This window comes from Notamacropus eugenii, chromosome 6 (genome assembly GCF_028372415.1).
Source record: "Notamacropus eugenii isolate mMacEug1 chromosome 6, mMacEug1.pri_v2, whole genome shotgun sequence".
In the NCBI taxonomy this organism is placed as follows: domain Eukaryota; kingdom Metazoa; phylum Chordata; class Mammalia; order Diprotodontia; family Macropodidae; genus Notamacropus; species Notamacropus eugenii.
In genome coordinates, this window is record NC_092877.1 from 68,533,761 (window position 1) to 68,556,496 (window position 22,736).

Below are 22,736 nucleotides of genomic sequence, written 5' to 3' on the forward strand. Positions count from 1 at the left end.
CCAATACAAGCATTACCATCACCTAGAATATGTCAATAGGCTCCACTTCTTTCCCCTCTACATCAGTCACACTATGGCCATATTAATATTTCTTATGTACAAATCTCCCCAAGTTATTTTCCTAATTAAAACCTCCAACTGTCTATTGTTTCCTTAGTGAAATTCAGTTTCAACAAACATTTATTAAATTCCTGTTGTGTGCAAGGCATTATATTAGGATCTACAGATACAAAAGCTTACACAATAACATGGATCTTACTCTTAAGGAATTTGTAATTTTACCAGGGTAGAAGAGGCATGTACCAAAATAAACTAAACATAGTAAAAGATAAAAGATAAAAGATAGTAAAAGATAAAAAGATAAAAGATAAAAGATAAAAGAAAATTGCAGTCCAGACAAAATTTTATGAAAAAATCTGAGGAGAGACCATTTTCACTTGAGAGGAACAGAGAATGAAGGCTTCATGGAGGATGTAGCTCTTCAGCTGGCCTTTATTGAAGAGGAAGATTTCAACAGAAATAGGTGGAGAGTCAGGGCTACTATAAGATGAAAAAGGCAAATTGAAGCCAGATTGTGGAAGGCCTTGAATGTCAAGATCAGGCAATAGGGAACCATTGAATTTTTTTCTTTCTTTAAATTAGGGTTGTAATGTGATCCAAGAGCAATATGGAAAACGGTTTGGACATGGAATGGGTTGGAAGCAAGAAGACAAGTTAAGGGGCAGTTATAATTAATCTAGGTGAGACAAGAGAGGAACTTCAAGTAGGCCTGTTCCAGTGTGGATGTTCAAAATATGTTGGGAGTCAGGCTAGAGAGGACTTAGCAACTGAATGGATTTTGGGGGTGATGAGCAAGAGGGTAGAGTAAAAGAAAACTTGTGTCTGTCTTTGAGTTTGGGTGATGAGGAAGATGATGGTGCCAATAAATGAAACAGAAGTTAAGAGGAGGGAGCAACTGATCTTAGATGGAGAGTGATGAGTTCAATTCTGAACATGAGTATGAAGTAATGACAAGACAAAAGCAATCTACTGGAAGTATCTCACTATAAACAGACTAGCACAGGATATATGGAATTGGGAGTCCTCTGCATAGAGGCATCCCACTGAAACCAACAGAATGAGATGGGATCATGAAGGTAGAGGAGATGGAAAAGCCATACCCAAGTATGGCTCCATCCTTCCATGTTCCATTGCTCTTCTCCACTTGGACTATGCTCCAGCCCAAATGGAATATTCATCACTCTGTGCATATCTCACATTCTTCTGTCCCTGTACTTTTTCTGCTACTACTGTATTACTATTCCACATGCCTGGAACATTTGGCCTTAATCACCTGACCCTTCACTACTGCTGCAAGTCTCACACAGCACATGTTTATCTATCATACTGTTCCACTACAATGGAAGCAGAACACCGTGAAGGGATGTGTCTTACTTCATATTTCTAGGACCATCTATGTAGTGTCTGTCATGGTTCTCCATTTATAACAGGTACTTAATTGTCATATCTAATCAACTCATTCACAAAGGGGGAAACTGAGATACAGGAAGTGACTTGTTCATAGGCATGCAGTAAACCAGCAGTTGAGTCTGTGAAAGAAGTTGACTGCTAGCTTGGTAGCCTAGTTGAGCCTAAAGCTTTTGGAACTCTCCAGCAATATTGGATACCAATCTAGGCAAGCAGTTCCTACTAAGAGTTCTCCAGGAGTGCTGGAATTATCAGCACATAAAGACATTGGCTGGAGGTCACCTTTGGATAATGGTATCTTTTCTAGCAACCATACCAAGTCACCTCAATGATAAATGCAAGGGAGAAAAGTTGCTCTGTGTGAAAGCACGGCTAGACTATTATTCCTTTCCCACAAACGATGTTTTAGGGTAAGTACTAAAGCTCTCCCTCCTGCCCTGTTCAAAGATGTCCAACAGATGAGAAAATGCATTTGTTAATTTTATTGATGTTTAACCATCTGAAACAATGTGACTGATTATACCAAGAACATGAAACTTAGCACACTTACCGAATCTTTGACCCACTGAATATACTGTTCAAAGTAGTCTATGATCATATTCATATACTTCTTAGTTTCCTGAAAATGTGTTGAATATAAAAATAGTTCTTTAAGCATATATAGCTATATTTACAGAGAAATATTATATATATACATATATATATAGTACACGCACACAGACACATTTTAAAAACAGAAAGGATTTACCTCAATAATAATAAAGGAAGCATTATTATTAATGAGGAACTGAGCACCTTCCACAGTGGTAATGACTTGAGACACTTTAACCTGGGGGGGAAAACATTGTTATAATAGGACCAAGACACGTAAGAATGTAATTAGAGATACTTATATAGGTGTATATAATCCTATGATAATAGCAGCAAAAGAAGTCACATAGAAACTTTGAAGTTGAAAAAGCACTCCCCTCACTTCACAGAGGTGTTGTAAGTTAGCATCATTTATCTCTACTTCCCAAATAAGGAAATGAAGGTAAAATGACTTTTCAAAATCACATGGAAAGGAACTGTCAGAGTTGAGATACGAACCCTGCTCTACTAATTCCAAGGTCAGTTCTCTTGCCCTGAGCTGGGACCAAAGGAATCATTGAGTCTCGTGCCTATTTCTAACTGATGAGGAAAAGAAGGTTCAGGAAGAAGTGGTATCTGATCCAAGATTCACAGGCAGTCTGTGGCAGGAAACAGACTGGAATCTAGGTCTCCTGACTTCTTTTACTCCTATGTCCTTTCTATTTATTCCACTCTGCTGATCCAACCGTTGTCCACGGTGGTTACTATGAATGCCAAATAACAGCCCTGATGCATTAGCACAAGGACATGCAGTTTGGAGGAGTTTATCAGTAGTGGCTAAAGATTGGCACTGATCTAAACTTCAGTCTTTTGCCACACGGGCATTTCTGAAGTTGACAGATAAGGGTCAGGGGCCTTGTCTTTGGTTATGGAAGATAGCAAACTCAAAAACCATGACTGTGATTATATCAATGAGTAGAAGGCAGTGCCCAGGGTGGCTATGGCAAATGGAGTCAGGGCTGGCCATTTACAACAATAGCTCAGGAGTAGAACAGGTCTACACCAGCAGGACTACTCAGCCTTCTAACCCAAACCCAGTACCCTGAGTGACTGCCAAAATACAGCCAATGTATTTACAGGTGCTTACATAAGCTATGAGTATGGAATTTAAAAGTGGCTGAAGAAAAGGACTTTTCTTTACCTAAAATGTATAATGAAGTAATTCTCCCCCCCAAACTGGATGGAGGACATTTTAAAACAGAAAAACCTCCCCAGAAGCAAGAACAAACACCAACAAAAACTCACCATAAGTTCAGTTGCTGTCCTTTGTAGAAACCGGATACTTTGATTTAAAGTGCTCTGGGAAATAAGCAAAAGTCACATTTCCCACATCATTAGAAGAGACAACAAGCTTCTTTGGTTATCAGTCAATCACTGTTCTGATCTGGCACTCATCTCAATAGGTTTAATAGTGGCTGAACAGCCTCACTCTACGAAAACTGCTAGATACTGAGAGCAGCAGTGAGTGACCACACAAAACTCTTTCTAATCCAAGAAATATCAGGCCATGAAAAAATAAGCATTCAATTGTTCCCAGATGTATCCAATGGCAATACATTAGAATGAAAAATAATAACTTATGAATAGTTGATTAGTAGTTACTGATTTCAGGAGAAATTGGAAGTATCAATTTTTAAAATGGTTGTTTTGTGAGGATGCAGAAGGGAGAGAAGAATGATTATGAACATAGGAAAGAAAAAAGTAAAAGAAGAAAGTTGGCTAATTAGCATGAGCAGTTTTTTTAAATTAAGGGATAGTAAAAATCATTTTTTTAAAAAGCAGCTTATTAGCATTTTTAAAAACCCAGTATATCAACAAAAGGAGTGCAAGGATGGGAAGCTCACTACTTTAAATGGCAGCCCATTTTGGGACTTCATTAATTAATACGAACTTATTAAAAATAGACCTTCCTATAACATCCATCCATTTCTCTTAGTTCTGTTCCCTGGACTTACACTGATCATTTACAACTCATCCTTACAAGACAAACCTTGAAATAATGGAAAATGGTGACAGCACCCATCCAAATGTCCCCTCTAATTACGCCCCTCCTCTCCTCCTAAGTATTTCTCAGTCCTTTTCATCAAAATGAATCCTACAAAATTTAAATAAACACCTGCCACGTGCAAGGCAGTTAGGCTGTAGGGAACCCCAAGACAAAATGAAAACCAATCCCTGACCAGAGGGAGCTCACTTACAACATGGCAACATCGTCCAGAGAAATCATGGTTAGACCTGGGATGGCTGATCTTCCTGACTCAAGCTCTCCCCATTCTAGTCAATCCTCCACTCACCAGACAAAATGATTTTCCTAAAGCTCAGATCTCAGTATCAGCCCTCTCCCCTAACACACCATAAACTTCAGTGGCTCCCCATTACCTTCATAATGAAATATAAAATCTTCTGCTTTTAAAGTCCTTCACAACCTGGCCCCTTCTTACCTATCTGGTCTTCTTATACTTTCTTCCCTCCCTATACTCTGTGATCGAATGATACACGCCTGCCTGCTGTCCCTTTGAGCACAACAAAGGGACAAAGTGGGCCTTTTACAATGGCCACCCCCATGCTTGGGATGCTTCCACTTTCTTTCAATACTACACTCAAATTGCACCTTTTGCAAGGGGTCTTTTCACTGTCCTCCCCCATGTTTGACAAGTATCTTCCCTCTTGAGACTGCTACCCTGTCAGTCTGTCTGTCTGTTTCTCTCATATATATATGTATATATATATAGATATATATCTATATCTATATATATACCTAGATAGATAGATAGATATAATACGCTGGTACTAGTGCATAGTTTTGTTCGCAGGTTTTCTCCTCTAATAGAATGTGAACTCCTTGTAGGCAGGGGTTGTTTTTATATTTCTTTGTATCCTTAGGGCTTAGCACATAATAAGTACTTGATAAATGTTTGATGATCAAAATGATCATGACTATTTGTGAAAGATTCAGTTAACCCTAAGAACATCATAACACACAAACAACATACTTACATTCAATTTTATTAAGAGGGAAGAAGAGGGAAAACAGAGATTAGGACAAGGGAAGAATCAAAAACAGAACAGAAGAAAGCAGAAAGAGAACAGTGACACACAAGGGTATCTATTGTATCAAAATAAGGCACTTACCCTGGCTTTAACATATTTCTTGACAGTCAGTTAGGAGAGAAAGAATTGGAAAATAAGTAAGAGCCAATTTGAAAAGAAATATAAGCATAGAGATGTCCTAAAAGGCATTTTTATATCAGTGGCATTTTTAAAGGCTGTATCCCACTCACATGAAGATGAACTCAAACACTCCAGCTAAAAAAATGAAAGTAAAAGCCAGCAAGAAAGATTGCTAAAGCGTTAGCCATTTTGTTTGAAATTGTTTTACAATTTTGCAGACACCGGAGTACAACAATCAAATTTTTCTTAATAGACATAACACTGAAACCTAGCTTAAGGTATGTGAAATGGAAACATGCCATTCATTCCTCTAAACTAAGGAAGATTTTATGAATGAATTTTTGGTAGGAAAAAAAGTGACAGTGAGTTATGTCTGGGTTACTTATTTATTTACTCATATTTACCATTTCCTGCTCCATAGGGATCACATGCTGACGATGGATCATTCGAATGTTGCTTGCATGCCCTTTCAGGGCATTTTCCAAAGCTCCTTTGGGCTAGAAATACAGTAAAAATAACATAAGATCAGGAAGCACTTTAGGCTTCCCTAGGAAAAATAACATTAGTAATATGAACTAATCCAGGAGCATAGTACAGACATGCATCTCTGCTTTTAAAGGGAGCAGCTGGGGGCATAGATGGACATCTTTGGAGACTAATTTGTAAGCTTTTCTAATTCATTTGCTTTTATGAAAAATCAAGAGAATGGGTAAAGGAAAGGAAAAACAGCAGCCCAGTATACAAAACCCAAGCTTGAGGGTGTTTGATGAATTTCTCTGCTATTCCCTCTCCATTGAAAGTCACTGTATGCTACACAATACAGAGTAAAGTTTTAAATTCTTAGGCCCTTGCACATTCTCCCACGCCCTCAGCCATGAGAACTTATGATAAGTACTTCAATGCTTTGGGAAGGATTAAATCAAAGTCCCTTTGCCTGACTTGTCTGAAGACAAGCGTGTTTGTTATTTTAGCTTGGCTGAAATATACATAGCACGACTTAGGATGTGGTTATAATAATCACTCAATTTTATCTGGAGTTTTAAGGTTTTCGAAAGCTCAACTACAACTCTGGGTTATAGGGAGGACAAGTATTATTAATTTCACTTATACAAATGAGAGAATTAAGGTTCAGGGACATAGACCAAATGCCTTTCCCCAGAGCCATAGGATCAGGAAGTAGAAAGCTGGCCTCTTTAGCTATACCATACTGCCTTTCCCCAACAGTGTAGACACAATTAAAATAACAACTCCTATTTCCTGCTTTGTAGAATCAAAAATAATGAAGGAGATAGTAAATAATTAAAAAAAAAAGAACCAGGAAGCCTTATGAAACTTATGGTTAAAAATGTGGGTTATGAGAATGGGTACTATTTTTATATATAGGAATTTGTTGGTAATATTGCTTAGAATGGAATAACAATGGCCATACAAATAGATAGCAAAACTATACTAGTGGGGGACCTCAACCTCCCCCTCTCAGAACTAGATATATCTAACCACAAAATAAACAAGAAAGAAGTTAAAGAGGTGAATAGAATTTTAGAAAAGTTAGATATTGAGGAAGTTGAATGGGGACAGAAAGCAATATACCTTTTTCTCAGCAGTACATGGCACCTACCCAAAAACTGACCATCTACTAGGGCATAAAAACCTCATAATCCAATGCAGAAAGGCAAACATATTAAATGCATCCTTTTCAGATCACACTGCAATGAAAATTATGTGTAATAAAGGGCAATGGAAAGATAAGACTGAAAGAAATAACTGAGTTACTATAGAGTCTGAGAAACTTGCTAATTCTGTGATGCTGGATAAGTCAGTCACTTAACGAATGGTTGATTCAATTTCATAATCTGTAAAATGGAGGCGGTAATAATATCTAATTCTCAGGGCTGTTGGAGGATAAAGAAATAACATGTGTAAAGTGCTTCGAAATCCTCAAAGTCCTACAGCAAATTACTTATTTGGCTTTTTATTTATTTTATCATAATTTAAATACAGTTAATCCTTAACTTTTGCAAGAGTAACATTCCTAGAAAATGTCAAAAACATGAATGTTAATAAACTGAACCTCCAGAAAAAAGGGGGTTAGGTTCCCATGACCACCAAAAACTAAACTTTTGCTAGAAATTGCTGAAAATATACTTATCTGTGTACAATTCTTTATAACAAAATTCTGCACTGCAAACATTCTGGCATTAAGTTTATCTAACACTTGATTTCTCCTTAAGTTATGTCACTGACTTTGAACACTTGGGCTTAGGACCCAAAGAACTTGCACTACATTTTGGGGGCATAATTGCAACACAAAACAAATTTTAAAGGCAAACAATGAAAATGTGCAAAGAATGCACATGGAGTGCTATAATCACAAGGGGAACAAGACCAGTGAAGTGACTAGGAAGATACCAGACAGTCCACAAACTTGCATACATCAGGCATCTCATTTTTTTCTCTACCACACATAGCTGCAAATGTGTGTGGTTGCCAATGCCAAAGTGAAAATGGGGTTACTAATGAAAAAAAAAAATCACACGAATGCTTGAAGTTGTGAATGTTGAAGACAGTCTATGTCAATGGGTACTTATGAGTCTTTTTTGTTTTAAGCATTTCTGGGGGGTAATGAAAGGGGGAATGTACAGGAGGAAACATAGATCTGTCCTAAATTCAATCTACTTTGTATAGTGAGTTTCCTTCTAGAATGTACCATATTAATACCTTGTAGCGAAACCCTAGACTCGAGTCATTCCTAATCTTCATTTAAAAAATTTCCCCAAAGTTCTGCTCTGGAGGAAGGGTACAATAAGGCAGAGAGTTCAAGAAAAGCCTGACTTTCCCCTTTTACAAGTCAAGTTCTTCCATGGCTGGACCAGATCCATGTGATTTTCAAGCCAAGAACCCTTAGTAGGAGTGGTGGGAGCCCTTGCTACCAGTGCCCAAGGGTTTTTACAGATCTAATGGGTATAACAAAAATCATTCACATTTACGTAGCACTTTAACGTCTGCCAAGCAAACTACATACATTGTCTCCTAACATTTGTCAACAACACATCATTCAAATAAATAATTTCAACTTACCAACTGCTCTGCTCTTGCTTCTAAATCATTGGCAAATGATAACAGATCCACTTTTGTTATACTCTTATTGACCTGAAAAAGAATGTCAAGAGTTTCCAGTGATAGGTAGTACGGGTATTTAATTCAACAAATCGAGTGAATAAAAAAGGATTTGTTAAGTACTTACTATTTGCTTGCACTGATGATACAAAACAAACACAAAAAATAAACAGTTTTGACCTTGGTCATCAAGGAACTTACACTCTACTGTATATGTTATCCCCATTTTACAAACAGGAAACAAATTCCAGAGAAGTTAAGTAACTTCTTTATAGTCACTGAATTGGCAAACCTCAGAACTAGAATTCAGAGCTGGATCTCTAGAACCCAAGCCCTGGACTCAGCTACTGTTATTACAGGTGACAGAATCCATATCATTTGTAAGAGGTATAAATATTTTTCAAAGATTGAATTTCCTCTAAATAATATATTCAAGAACATAGAAATCTTACCTCAGCCAAATAAGCTGCAAAATCAATTCCATCTATTCCTGAGAAACTGAAATTCAAGAGGTTCTCTTTTCCTACTTCATCCAGCAAAACTATGCTGCTAAGGTTTATTTTAATACTTTCAAATTGAACTGTTAGATCTTGGGTATACTGTATTAAAAAATTAAAAAAAAAAACATGGAAAGTAGAAATGAATTTATTTTGCAGAGAATTTTTACAATTTTTAATTTTACAATTTTTACAAATTTGCAAAGATTTTATACTGAATTCTTTAAGTGAAAAGAAAATAGTATCATTAAATTGATTTCAACAAACATTTATTTAAAAGATCTCCTGTGTGGAAGGCTTCAAAATAAGAACTGGGGAAACAAACACAAAAACAAAAGGCAGTACGGTACAGTGGTTAGAGTGCTAGATTTGGAGTCGGATGACCAGGGTTCACATCTCGGTCATGCTGATTACGGTATGTGAGACCTTGGACAGTACTTAACCTCCCTCAGCCTCAGTTTCCTCATCTGTAAATGGAGATATAAATGTTTGGGACCCGGAAAGGGAAAACAGCAGGAAGATAAGACAGTGTTGAATACAATGTCCCCAAAGGTTTTTAAGCTAATTATTAAGCCATAAAACCTTTAAGGTCAGAAGGTCGAGTAATGAGCTTTTTCCAAGGCCCCCCAATAACTCCACCCACTCCATCACAAGCTTCTGCACATTAACTATTAATGATTCAAACCACACTAAGATTTGGGGGACACTGTATAACAACATATTAAGAGAAATAGTTTTAAAAACATAAATATCCTAAGATTTCAGAGGACAGGGATGTTATTTCAAAATAAGGAAACTTTAAGAGAGGTTAGGAAGGTTAAGGGATTGCCCAAGGTCAATCAACAGAAGAGCCAGATCAAGGACTCTAAATTGAGGGCTCTTTCCATTCTACTATGCTGTCTCCTAGTGGAGATACATCTTGAGTCACGCCTTGAAGAACAGGTAAGATTTAGATGACTGGAAGACATGAGCAAAGGTCTGGAGGTAGGGTGGGGCAGGCAAATAATAAAGAATGATTTGAATGAATTTGGGCTGACATAAGCAATTTGAATCACTGGTAAAGTCATCATGGGGGGCTTTTAGTAATGATGCTAATTATTGACAACTAAATAGATCTTTGAAATCTACAAAGAAGTTTTCATCTATTAATTTATACCAAACTGCAAGGCAGGTACTATAGGAATTATCTTCCTCATTTTATAGATAGGGAAACTGAGGCCCAAAGAGTTGAAGGGATCTGCTAGGGTCTCACAATGGATAAATTGTAGAAATAGGATTTAAATCTGGGTCTTCTAATCCCATTCTCAGAATTTTCCTACTATATCATGCTGCCTTTCAAGAAAAAAGGCAATCAAAGGACCCAACCCCACGTCACTGAAGAGATCGAGGCTTTGATAGTGCTTTAAAGTTTGCAAAGCAATATGCTTCCTTTATTTGAGCCTCACAAGAAGCTGATGATGTAAGCACTACAGACGTGATTACCCCTATTTTATAGATTATGAAACTGAGGTTTAGATATATTAAATGTTCTATCCAAGATCATATAGACCATGAGATGGTTAGCTGGACCAGGTATTCCTGACTCCAAGTTCAGGAGAAGAATTCTGGGCCTTTGTTGAGAATGTCACTTCCAAAAGAACAAACAATCCATTGCAATCTCTCAATGACCAGTCTCACAAATCTGGGGAAGGGGGTATCATGTGCCAAAAGACTCCACTGTGGAGGAACATACAGCCTTCCCCTGGAAGCTCTGACTGTAGCCAACCACATTAAGACCATTTACTATCGGTAAACCCATAAGGCAAGTTCTGCAGCATGAGAGATAACTTCGTTACATGGAATAATGTGTCCATTATACACCGAGTTCTATTGACTTACCTGACTAATGGACAGAAATTTGCTGATATTGTAGAATTTATCAAGCTGCAGAGAGGTATAAATGCCTTTATTTTTCTTGCAGTCACTATGGGAAATAAACACATCAGTCATAGTCAGAAAGGCTGAGCTGGTGCTATCTATGTTCTTTGCTGATGATTAACAGGAAAATTATCTGAAATTTCTGGTTTGTTTGTTCTTTTTAATCTGAGAAGGGAGGAGAGGTTCTAATACTAAAGATATATCAGAGGAACCAAGAGTATAATGAGTTATTTCCAAGGCTCACGGATACCTTTTTAATCTCTGGAATTGCTCATGCATTCAGTAAATATCGCCTCCTAGATTTTTTTCTCATCTTTTATATAAGCATTAAGTAATCACAAAAAAAAAATCTCCTAGAAAGCAAACCCCCATAACTCTATAGGGAATGTGAATGCAATCAGAGACAATATGTAAAGCAACAAAGAAATGTATGATTGGAAATGGTAGTAGGCTAGCTTTATACCCAAAGTGAAGGGTAAGAAAGGAGCATGCTGAGGTTTGCAAAACACTTGCATACAATATTTCGCTTGCCCCACACAATAACCCTATGAGGATGGTGCTATTATTATCCCCATTTTACAGATGAGAAAGCTGAAGCTAAAAGAGAGTGAGAATTGACCAGAGTGACAACACTTGTAAGTATTACAGGAAAGAACTGAACTCAAGGATTCTCCCAAGTCCAAGTGCCATATTCAATCTGCTAAAGGTCTCCAGCACACTGAATAATCAGGGGAGGATCCATGGAAGAATATAGACAAAAAAAAAATCAAAGGATAAGAAGGTGTAGATGAATTGAAATATGTATGGATGGAAAGAAAATCTACATCAATGAGGTGACAGAACCACTGAAACCTTAGGCAGCTGCCAATGACACGTCTCCACCTTCCCTTACAACTAGATTTTCCTCCATCCCACCTCTGCACCTCCTTTTGTGTTTTATTTGGGCCAACTATAGGTAAAATTAAATTATAGGTATTGATTATATCCAGAGGACAGTCATAAGGTCAGTATCAGATTTCCAAATCAAGGACAACGCTCAGCTATGTGACCTTGGGCTAAATTCTCTAAGCACAGTTTGCTTATCTGTAAAGAGGAATGATGCTGGCCAAAGATTTGATTTAATTGTACTCACCCACTGAAACTACATTCTTCTCTCCTATTGTGATACCCTCATCCTTCCCCTGCCCATAGCCACCAATCCATAGCTAAGGCCCTTGTATCTTCTTCTGGAAGTCCCAGTCATGATGCCACAAAAATACTGGTGGACTGGGAGAGTTCCCACTCCCTGTACAGATGTCTTATCAGGACATTGAATATGTTCCAGGCACCTTGAATTGGAATTTTTAATAAGTTTTGACACAGAATCCTGATGTATAGTAGACTTACAATAAACATCTACTGGACTGAAGTAAATTATGAGTTAAATGAGTTTGTGTGGGATAGCCAAGGACCTTAACTACAATTGATAACATTATTTCTGTGGAAAAATAAGTACCAAGTTTCAATCAAATTAACTTTTGCAACACTACCTCTTCATAATTTGGGGGCTGTTTACACATGAGAAAGCACTTTAGAGGGTAAAAAGTACATGGTATCAAGTAATAATATTATATCATTACAATTATAATGGAATTAAATCAGGGAGCTGAGTCTAATGGTGACTGGATGCAAACGTATTACTCTTATTGTGTTAAAATGAATATTAGATAATAAGTTTGCTATTAGGGAGTTATGTGGTATATTGCATAGAGGGTCAGCCTTAGGGTCAGTAAGGTAATTGTGAACAAGTCATGTAACCTCTCTGTGTTCCCCAAGCAACTCTCTAAAACTTTCATCACCATCACCATCACCACCATCACCACGACCACCACCACCATCACCATCAACAGCATCACCATCAACACCATCACCATGACCACCACCATGACCACCACTACCACCACCATCACCACCACCACCACCACCACCACCACCATCACCATCACCACCACCACCACCACCACCACCACCACCACCACCATCACCATCACCATCACCACCACCACCGCCACCATTTATGTAGCACTTACAATACGCTAGTCACTATGAGCTGCAGAATTGTATCACTTGAGAGAGTTTCTACAATGAGAGTATCCTAGTAGTCTGAATTTTAATTTTATTCAAAGAAGCAGCAGAATTAATGGATAGAAAGCGGCGCTCAGATTCCAGGAGACCTGGATTCTGCCACAAATTGACTGTGTGACCTGGGGCAAATCACTTGATCTCTCAGCATCCTAAGCAATCCTCTATCACTGTAATTTTCAGAGAAGTGCCAACCTGCTTTGGTAGAGATTTCCTCATTTATATGTTCCTTCATCAATGAAATCACAAGTATAGTACCTATCCATATCTAAAGGTTACATATTTGATTTCTTTCCTTGTTAGAATCTGTGGATAGTGCTACATTTACAAAAATAAAAGAGGAACTTCTCTGAGTGAAGCAATCAGTGGGATACCTCTGAGATTAAATATTATTTAATATTTTCATACATGAGCTACAAGATGGAGCATTCAGTGAATTGTCTATTTGCAGATGATGCTAAAACTTTTCCAGTTTTCATCAATTAAGATAAGCTGTAGAAGAGTGTTGCAAGGCCTTGTGATGAGGGAGAAAAAAGGTAATTGACTTTCAATGTACAAACTAATTACGTAAGAAGAGAGACTAGATTGTAGGTTTTAAGCTATCAGGTAGTTCCCAGGAAAGAACTTTAGGAATGCTTGTAGACTGTTCTCTGGGTAATGAATGACTCCTCATATTTTTAAATGGCTCTACATTCTACAATGTACTTTCTTCAGAACAAATGCGTATTATTCACATTTTACAGATGAGGAAGCCAAGAGAAATGAAATGACTTGCCCACAGTCACATAGTCAGTAAATGGAAGAGCTAGGATTCGAAGCCAGATCTTTTGATGCCAAATTCAGTTCCTTTTCAAGGCTAGAAGAATGGAGCTGCAGGTGGTATTGAAGAAAAGCCATTAAAATTACCATGAAGATGGAGGGATATTATAAAGATACTACCAGTGAAGACTTTTGAAGGCAATGCTCTCATGTTGAAAAATTAAAACCAGACAACACCATCACAATGTCATACTAAAACTTTCATCGGTAAAATTTCTGTACCTGTAAACTTGTTCAAAGGTGAGATTAACATCAGGATTTTTAAACAGGAGACCTGCAAGGTAGTTTTTCCATTGTGCATTGAAGATATAAGGGGTATCCAAAACCTAGAACCCAAAAGGTCTCTTATTATTATTAAATAGGTAATTACATTAATCTTGTGAAAAATAATCTCAACATTTCCCCTTCCTCTTCACTTGCTTTTATATATGAGGAATTTAGAAGACATCTTAATATTTCCATTCTAATCTTGACTTTCCAGTTAAAAGGTAGGAGATGGATGACAGGATTTAGATCTGGAAAAGATGCTCAGAAGGAGCAAGCATCTTACCTACGGTAAGACCTAACAAAGCTCGGAGTCAAGTCCAACTTTAAATTCAATGCTCTTGTCTTTCCCCTATGGTATAGATTTTGAACGCATGGTTTTACCATGGAGTAGCATGTGCAGTACAATACCAAGCACCTTTTGTTCAGTAGAGTAAAACCCGGAAATAGGAGAATAATTGACTTGTTTATAATTATAAAACCAAAAGGACTTAATTTAGCAAAATAGTGGCCTGAACCTAGTTTCCATTGGTACAGCTGAATAACTAAAATATCCTTACTACAACCAGCTCCTTTAATGGTCTTTAGTAGTTGATTCTGCAGGGAGAGGAGTAAGATCAAATGAGAATGGATCCTCCATTCCAGTACTGCCTCCTCTGATAGCAGAAGATCTCTGGCATGGGAGCTCTGCTTCACAAAACACTTTAAATATAATTTTATTTTTAGACTGACTCTACAAAGAATGTTCATTGCTTCAATGGAACTGATTTATTTTGCATATTTTGCTTTTAAAAATGAACATTTTCTTGTAAAAATTGTTTTATCTGTTCTTTATTACAGAAGTTTGCAAAGTACAATTTAAATTGTGCATGATGTGTGCACCGTTCAACAAACTGGTCAGGTTATTAAATCAATTCAAATACAAAAAAAAAGAATGTCCATTGTTTTAAAGGGCAACTACTAATCTGAATAATAAATGCAGATTATGTTATTTGCAGCCAAGAATTTGAACTAATTGGTTCCTTTTCTTACTGATACAAAGACCCTCAACTCATTTGGCTAATCACTTCCTCCTCTCCCCCTTTGCTCAACTCCCCCAACTCCTCTCCTCCTACCCCGCCTCCTTCTCAGGCCAGACGCTAACTATAGAATTTAAAAGTTTGGATTATGACACCAAAATAGACAAGCGTGCGCGCACACACACACACACACACACACACACACACACACACACAAAACCAAACCAAAAACATTATTAAACACATCTTTACCTGAAATATAGCCTTGTCTTTAAAGGGTTCACAGACCAATTTTTCTACATTTCCACCCAAAACAAATGTGGAAACCACTATGAGCATCAATGCCCAGGAAAACAGGAAACTGAATCCAACTCCACTGCAGATGGAAGAAAGAAAAAAAGGATCATCCAATCTATTAAGACTCACAAAGTCACTGTCTTTGAAAACAATACATGGAAACAATGGTCTTACAACCCGTAGATTTTTATAGATTACAGGTCAGTCCAAACTATTAAGGAAGGCATCTTTGCATGAAGCTTATCTTTGTTCTCTGCATGGTCCTAAAACGTGGCTGGTGAATTTATGCCCATTCTATCAAATAGGGTATTATAGGCCTAATACTACAGATATGAATAAGTGTCATCAGATAACTAAAGGATACTGATTAAGGTCTGATTAAAAAGAAACAAAATATTTTATAAAGCTTCATTTGTAGATAATTCAATAATATTCATTAAGGTACAGACAGAAAACTAGTCCTAGAGGCTAACGGTTGCAATGGAGTTGTCTGGAGAAAGGGTGGGAGTCAAGGTCGGTCTCTTCTATCCCAAGATAAGATTCTGGAAATATTCAGAAGAGTAAAAGGAACCAGGGACTGATTGATGAGGAGAAAGGAAAATAAAGGTGGAACCATCCGTAACTTGAGAAGCTATATGGCTATATTAGGTTCATTTCAATTCAGTGAGGATAAGGTAGGCTTATAGAGAACTGTTTCTCCTTCAAGTTTAATGGCACCCTCTCTTTTACCCACATAGCATCAAAATGTGGTCTGGATTAGAGAAGGAAATACCCTATTTTCTTTTCCCCATCCCCAACCAATTCTGTGTCCATATACGCTATCAATGACTTTATTATTAACAACAATTTGGCATTTTCCCCAGGCTCAACTAACCATGGAACTTTATAGCTGCAGTGGATTATTTTTTAAAGGCATCTTTTATTCTTTCCCTATCCCTCCAGCTGAATTTCATGGGAAGTCCTAGCACCATTTCCCTCCTCCCTCCCCTTCTAAAAGACAGAAGCTGAAGCTTAAATGTTATCACAGCTAAATTCATTTCTTCCTTCTGGGCTTCCAAGATTATTTAAACAATTTTCCAAATGAAATAACACATTCTCCTAACCATTTTAATTAGTCTGATTATCCTGACTGTGTCTACCATATTTCCCACTCCTTCCATTCTCTGGCTGTTTACCAGATGTCTACAAGAGTTGTGTTATGTCTATGAAACAAGGGAAAGCAGTAGTTCTGAGGGAACCAAGAGCAAAGACAGGAGACGACCAACAAACACTTGGGATCACCTGAAGTCAACTCTGAAAGAACTTGGGGTTAAAACTCATGATGGGCAATGAATGTATTACATCTTAATAAAAATACATATTTATTTTGGGATTCAGCATCTCCCTATTCTCTGTCAGTCACAGAATACATTACACAAATTGTAAGAATAATATATTGCATTTAAGCAGAAGAAAGTGAGTTGGGCATGGGGGTGGGAGGGTTTTCTGGCCTAAGAATTACACTTAGGATTCATCCTAAACTGTAGTTTCACTGGGGGATGGGGGGGAAGAGGGGGTCGAGAGGAGGGAGTTCAAGACAACTTATGGAAGATACACTCACAGTGAATACACAGCAACTTAATTTCCTCTCTTCAAGCCACTCACCAAAATGGAATATCTCATTTCATTGCTGCTTTGGGGGTTAGGGAAATCAGAGTACAAAAATGGTAGTATTTTAAATAGTAAACTCACAATCAATAGCTCTCTAGGTAGAGTTTTCATTTTGAATCACATAGCACACAAGTGAACCTTTTTCCTTGGGAATTTAACATCTTAGGTATAAATGCATGAATACACGTCCTTGCTCTCAATTTCTACTTTAGGACAGCAGAGAAAGAATAGTTTCTCCCATAGCCAGACTCCGATAGTAGTTCAGTTCAGAGGCAGCTTATAAGGCAAGATTCTACTGCTACTCTCATTTTTCCTTAATGTCCATATCCAATCAACTGCTACATCCTGTTATTTCTACCCTTGTGACATCTATCATATTTGCCCCCTTGCCTTCCTCAGACATTGCCACCAGCCTGGAACAGATCCTCAGCGCCTCATACCTAGACTATTGTAACAGCAGGCTGGATGGTCCCTCTAAATCAAATCTCTCCCTACACCAGTCCATCCTCAACTCAGCTGTCAAATTTAGAAAGGAACGAGGAAGGCAGAGTGGGAAGGAGTAATGTAGTGAAACCCTGTCCAAAAGACTCCTTAAAATCTACAAAATGCACCAGACCAATTCATGATGGGAAAAAAACAGAAAAAGATTCAGTCTTTTGTCTAACCCTGATTAGCATAAGTAGATAAGACAGGTAGATCTTCAGACACCGGAGACAGGATTGGGTCAAGGAGCACATCTCAGCACTCTCTAATATCCACAGAATAGCTCTACACCAGGTAAAAGGAGGTCCCAGACTTATAACGAGAATCTTTAAGCTCATACTGAGACACTGTGATGTGGATCAGTATGAAATGGTCATGGTGTCACCTAAAACCAAGTTCTGGGTCATATATCCAGAGAGAACTGAAGAGACATTGTACAGGGGAGTGGAAGTCTTGGTTGGGAAGACTCTCAATCATGAACAAAGAAAGGAAAAAGTTAAGAAGGCAGCAGTGACAGTAGTATAGGTCACACCTCAGATGCAGTTTATAGTTTAATTTCTAGCATCTAGCTTAGCCTGCAGAGGAATAAGCAGGGCAGGACTCTGTCCACCTAGATGTTGAGGTTGAGTCTAGACCAGGGGGCAGCAGTCAGGCCATTCTTGGAGAACTGAAAGCTTGTATGTCCTTAGCCTGTCCCTGAGAACCATCCTAAAAAAAGAGCCACTATGGTGTCAAAGAAACTCAAGACACAAACCCGAAAGAAGAGAAAGACTCCAAAACATCTGCAAGCATTGCCTTAGAGAAAAAGAGCTTGGACACAAACTAAACTGGAATTCCTGGAACAGATAAAACAAGAGTTTTTAAAGAGTTAAAAAAATGCCTTTATAAATGGAATGAGAGAATGAGGAAAAAAATTAGAAAAGTATGGGCTGTAAAAGAAAGAACTGGAAAGGCAATTTACAGGTTGGCACAATAGATTCAAAACCTTATCCAGGCATCAAACTCCCTGAAAATCAGAGTGGAAGAACAGAAACCAATGATCCCATGAGGCATCAAGAAATATTAAAACATGAACTGATGCTCAGTGAAATGAGTAGAACCAGGAGAACATTATACATAGCCACAGTGTGCAAGGACTGTTTCTGGTAGAATTAGTCCTTCACAGCAATGCAAGGATCTAAAACATTCCCAAAGGACTCTGGAAGCAAAAGGACATCCACATTCAAAGAAAGAACTATGGAATCAGAACGCAGAATGAAGCAGACTATTTTCTCTTGTATTGTGTTTTGTTTTGTTTTTTCTCATGGTTTCTCCCATTCATTTTAATTCTTCTATGCAACACGACTAATGTGAAAATCTGTTTAATAAGAATATATATGTAGAACCATATAAGATTGCACGCTGTCTTAGGGAGGGAGGGGGTGAAAATTTAAGACTTATGGAAGTGATTGTTTAAAACTGAAAGCCAATTAATTAAAAAAAAGAAATATTAAAACAAAGTGAAAAGACAAAAAAAGGAAGCAATTATTAAGATCTCTCTTAGTAAAAACAACTGACCTAGAAAACAGTTTTAGGAGAAAAAAATTAAGAATTATTGTACGCTCTGAATGCCATGACCAAAAATGACTTTTGACGTCCTATTTCAAGAAATCTCAGAGCTCTTAGAACCCAGGACAAAGTAGAAATACAAAGATTCTACTGATTACCTAGTGAAAGAAATTCCAAAATGCAAACTCCCAGCCAAATCCAGAGTTTCCAGGTCAAAGAGAAAAAAAATACTATAGGCAGGCAGAAATGAAGAATTCATACACTGAGGATCCCCAGTCAAGATCACACATGATTTAGCAGCCACAACTATGAAGAAGTGAACAACCTGGAATACAATATCCCAGAAGACAAAGGATATTGGATTACAGCAAAGAATAACTTACCCAGCAAAATGGAATATGCTACAAGGAGGCAGAATTGAACTTTAATGAAAGAGAAGACATAGAGGACTTTTAAGTATTCCAGATGGAAAGACCATAGCTGCATAGAAACTGTGAAGTTCAGAAAAAGGGGTGAAAAGGAATGTAAAAAAGCAAACATGAATGAACAGTTACAAAGGACTAAACAAATGAGGAGATGATATAGTTGTCCCCTCTGAAACTTTACCACCATCAGGGCTCTAAGGGGGTGTCCCAATTAGACAAGGCTTAGGAGGACTTCTGTTATGTCTTGATGATCTTAAGAATGGAAAACGAGGGGAAGAGGAATACATTGGAGCAGGAGGGAAGGAAGGTTAGGGAAAATTATCTCACATAATCTGAGTGTGCATGTGGACATCTATATAAACAAGCAGCAAGGATTGGAGGGATACAACTCTCATCTAAACTAGTCAAAATAAGGAATACACACATACATAAAAAAACACAAATTAGATACAGAAATACATTTCACTCAAAGAAATAGAAGAAAAAGAGGAAAAGTGATGGGAAGGATCAATCTCAAGGAAACAAACTATAAAGAGATATAAGGTGGCAGTTTTAACAGTGCTGGGTCTTTGGTTTCTTTAGATTTTTATGGTTCATTCATGGGATCATCTCACTCTCCATCCTCCAAACTGGAACTCTGGAATATTTCCCTTGAATGTGTTACAAAGAAAGAAAAGTACTCACGCCATGAGGAAGTTGCCTCCTGTGTTTGATACCCAGCCACGGTTGGTTGGAGTCTTATGTTTGTTATAACCACAGATACCACACAATAATCCCAGGTAGTAAAAAACCAGAATCAGAATCAGCAAACAGCAGGCGATTAAACAAGACAGCCACCTGATGAAAATGGCAATTAATATGTGCATAATATAACATTTGCACAGCATGGGACAAATACAAGGAACTTCAATGGGAAAGGCCAAACTTTCTTAATAAAACTCTTCCTTTAGTCAAAACTGCCACAGATGTCCCCCCATATTAAAATGTAATTCTTACCTCAGCCATGTCTAATAATACCTCGCCTTGTCAAATACAGGCCAGACAACACATCCTACAAGCTCTTTCTGATCACTCAATTGTTAGTATTTACCTAGTTAGTATTTAATTGTTAGTATTTATCTTCCCAAAATTACTTTGTACTGGCTTCTTTGAAATTACTAATCTGGGGGCAGCTAGGTGGCACAGTGGATAGAGCATCGATCCTGGAGTCAGGAGGACCCAAGTTCAAATCTGGCCTCAAACACGCAACACTTATTAGGTATGTGACCCTAACCCTGAATGCCTTGTCCCTCCCCGCCCCAAATTATCAATCTATATAGATGCCATATTCCCCCAGTAGAGTATGTAAACCCTTTGAGAACAGGGGTTATTTCCTTTATGCCTTCGAATCTCCAGTGCCTTAGACATAGGAGATATTTAATACATGTATGTTGACTTGAATTGGATTGGACTGCTAGAGATCCTGTAAGCAGGAGTGGTGGGTTAGAAGGTATTGGGTTAGTAACTGCAACACACATTTTATATGCCACTTGCTTTTTGTCTAGACCTGTGATTTCATCAATATAGGAGGCTTTTGGTAAGGAAGAAGACACATTCACTATTGCAAATCAGCAACTGTGCCCCAATTTTGTCATCAAGAATTATCTAGGGCACTAAAAAGTCAGATGAATTGTCCTTAGCCACAGAGCTGATGTGGCAGTGGCAGATCTTGAACCAAAGTCTACCCTCTCAATCAGTTAAGCAGTTTAAAGGCTTACTGTGAGCCATGCATTTTGCTAAGCACTGAGAATTCAAAGCAAGGCAAAAATAGTTCTTTACTCTCAAGGTGCTGCAGTAAATAGAGTGCTAGACCTGGAGTCAGAAGATTGGAGTTCAAATCTGGCCTGAGACACTTAACTAGCTATGTGACCTATGCAAGTCACTTAACTTTGTTTGTCTCATTCTTAAAATGAGCTGGAGAAGGAAATGGCAAACCACTCTAGTTTCTTCGCCAAGAAAATATCAAATAGGGTCAGGAAGAGTACAACATGATTGAAATTACTCAACAACCACCACCATAAATCCTTAAGGAGCTCAGTTTACCAGTGAGACTTGACAATGTTTATAAATCTGGGTGGCTGGTAGTGACAGTACTACTATTGTCATTTTATACATGGAAAACCAAAGCTAAGAGGGGTCCAGCAACTTAGCCACAGTCAGTACAAGAGGGAAGACTTGAACCCAGGTCTTGTGACTCCAATTCCAATGCTCTTTTGGCTACTGCTTTCTACTTAAGTAATATTTAAATAAGCTCTCTTTGAAGACTATTAATAAACATTTCTATAAGGCTTGTCAAATCTTTTCCAGGTTTATCATCAATGTTTATTTATTTATGTGAAGAGAAGCGAAGGAAGAATTAAGGAACATTGAGTTTCTTCAAAAGGTCTTTACAAACAATATTCTGATATTACAGGAATAAAGCTTCACGATCATTATTCCACTCTGTAGACTGGAAAAAAATATCCCGATGCATTACATATTTAGAAATGTTACAAGCATCCTAAATCAGGTGCCCAAAGGATGTCAACATCCATTTTACAGAGATGCTGTCAGTTTGCCTAGGCATTCTCGAATAATGGATGTCCAATTAGTTTTAACTGGCCTGTCCACAAGCTCTGACAGTCTGTCCCAGCAGCTGAGGAATCTTCAAGAACGAGAGATATGCCATCAAATATTTGAAAATAATGAAACAAAACCAAATGAAATCACTTTAACTCTGTAATGCCCAACAACATGTCTCACTGAACTACTTCCTTAGAGTGAGACAGAGCATCTGGAGTGCTTCTCTCAGGGTCCGGAATATATATGGTTTCATAACTACATGACCACGGTTAAGTCATAACTTCACTGAACCTCATTTTCCTCACATGACAATAATAATTAATAATAAATAATAATGTGGTAAGAATAGTAGAAGTAACACTTATATAGTGCTTACTCTGTCCCAGTCTCTGTGCTAAACATTTTACAATTATTATCTCACTTGATCCTGATGACAACTCTGTAAGATAGGTGCTATTATTATCCCCATTTTAAAGGTGAGGAAACTGAGGTACATAGAGGTTAAATGACTTGTCCAAGATTACATAGCTAGTAAATATCTGAGGCTGGATTTAACCTCAAGTCTTCCTGAGTCCAAGCCTAACACTCTATCCACTGCACCAGCCAGTTGATAGGGGGAGGAGTCCTATTACATTTTTACCTCTAAAGATTGTTGTGAGACTCAAATGAAATAATGCATATAAATAACTCAGTAGAATATAAACTCCTCT

General features: G+C 37.8%; 1 protein-coding gene across 11 annotated transcripts in view; it reads right to left on the reverse strand.

Moving 5' to 3' along the window:
• Positions 1–22,736, reverse strand: part of PROM1 (prominin 1) — a 145,901-nt gene that overhangs the window by 11,016 nt on the left and 112,149 nt on the right. For all 11 annotated transcript variants that reach the window (XM_072620309.1, XM_072620308.1, XM_072620315.1 and 8 more), the window contains 10 exons: positions 20,110–20,262; positions 15,275–15,398; positions 13,962–14,065; positions 10,761–10,845; positions 8,838–8,984; positions 8,347–8,418; positions 5,673–5,765; positions 3,343–3,396; positions 2,216–2,296; positions 2,018–2,086 (listed from right to left, as the gene is read on the reverse strand). In XM_072620309.1, the coding sequence (XP_072476410.1) occupies positions 2,018–2,086; positions 2,216–2,296; positions 3,343–3,396; positions 5,673–5,765; positions 8,347–8,418; positions 8,838–8,984; positions 10,761–10,845; positions 13,962–14,065; positions 15,275–15,398; positions 20,110–20,262 (982 nt within the window). The remainder of the gene's footprint in view (positions 1–2,017; positions 2,087–2,215; positions 2,297–3,342; positions 3,397–5,672; positions 5,766–8,346; positions 8,419–8,837; positions 8,985–10,760; positions 10,846–13,961; positions 14,066–15,274; positions 15,399–20,109; positions 20,263–22,736) is intronic.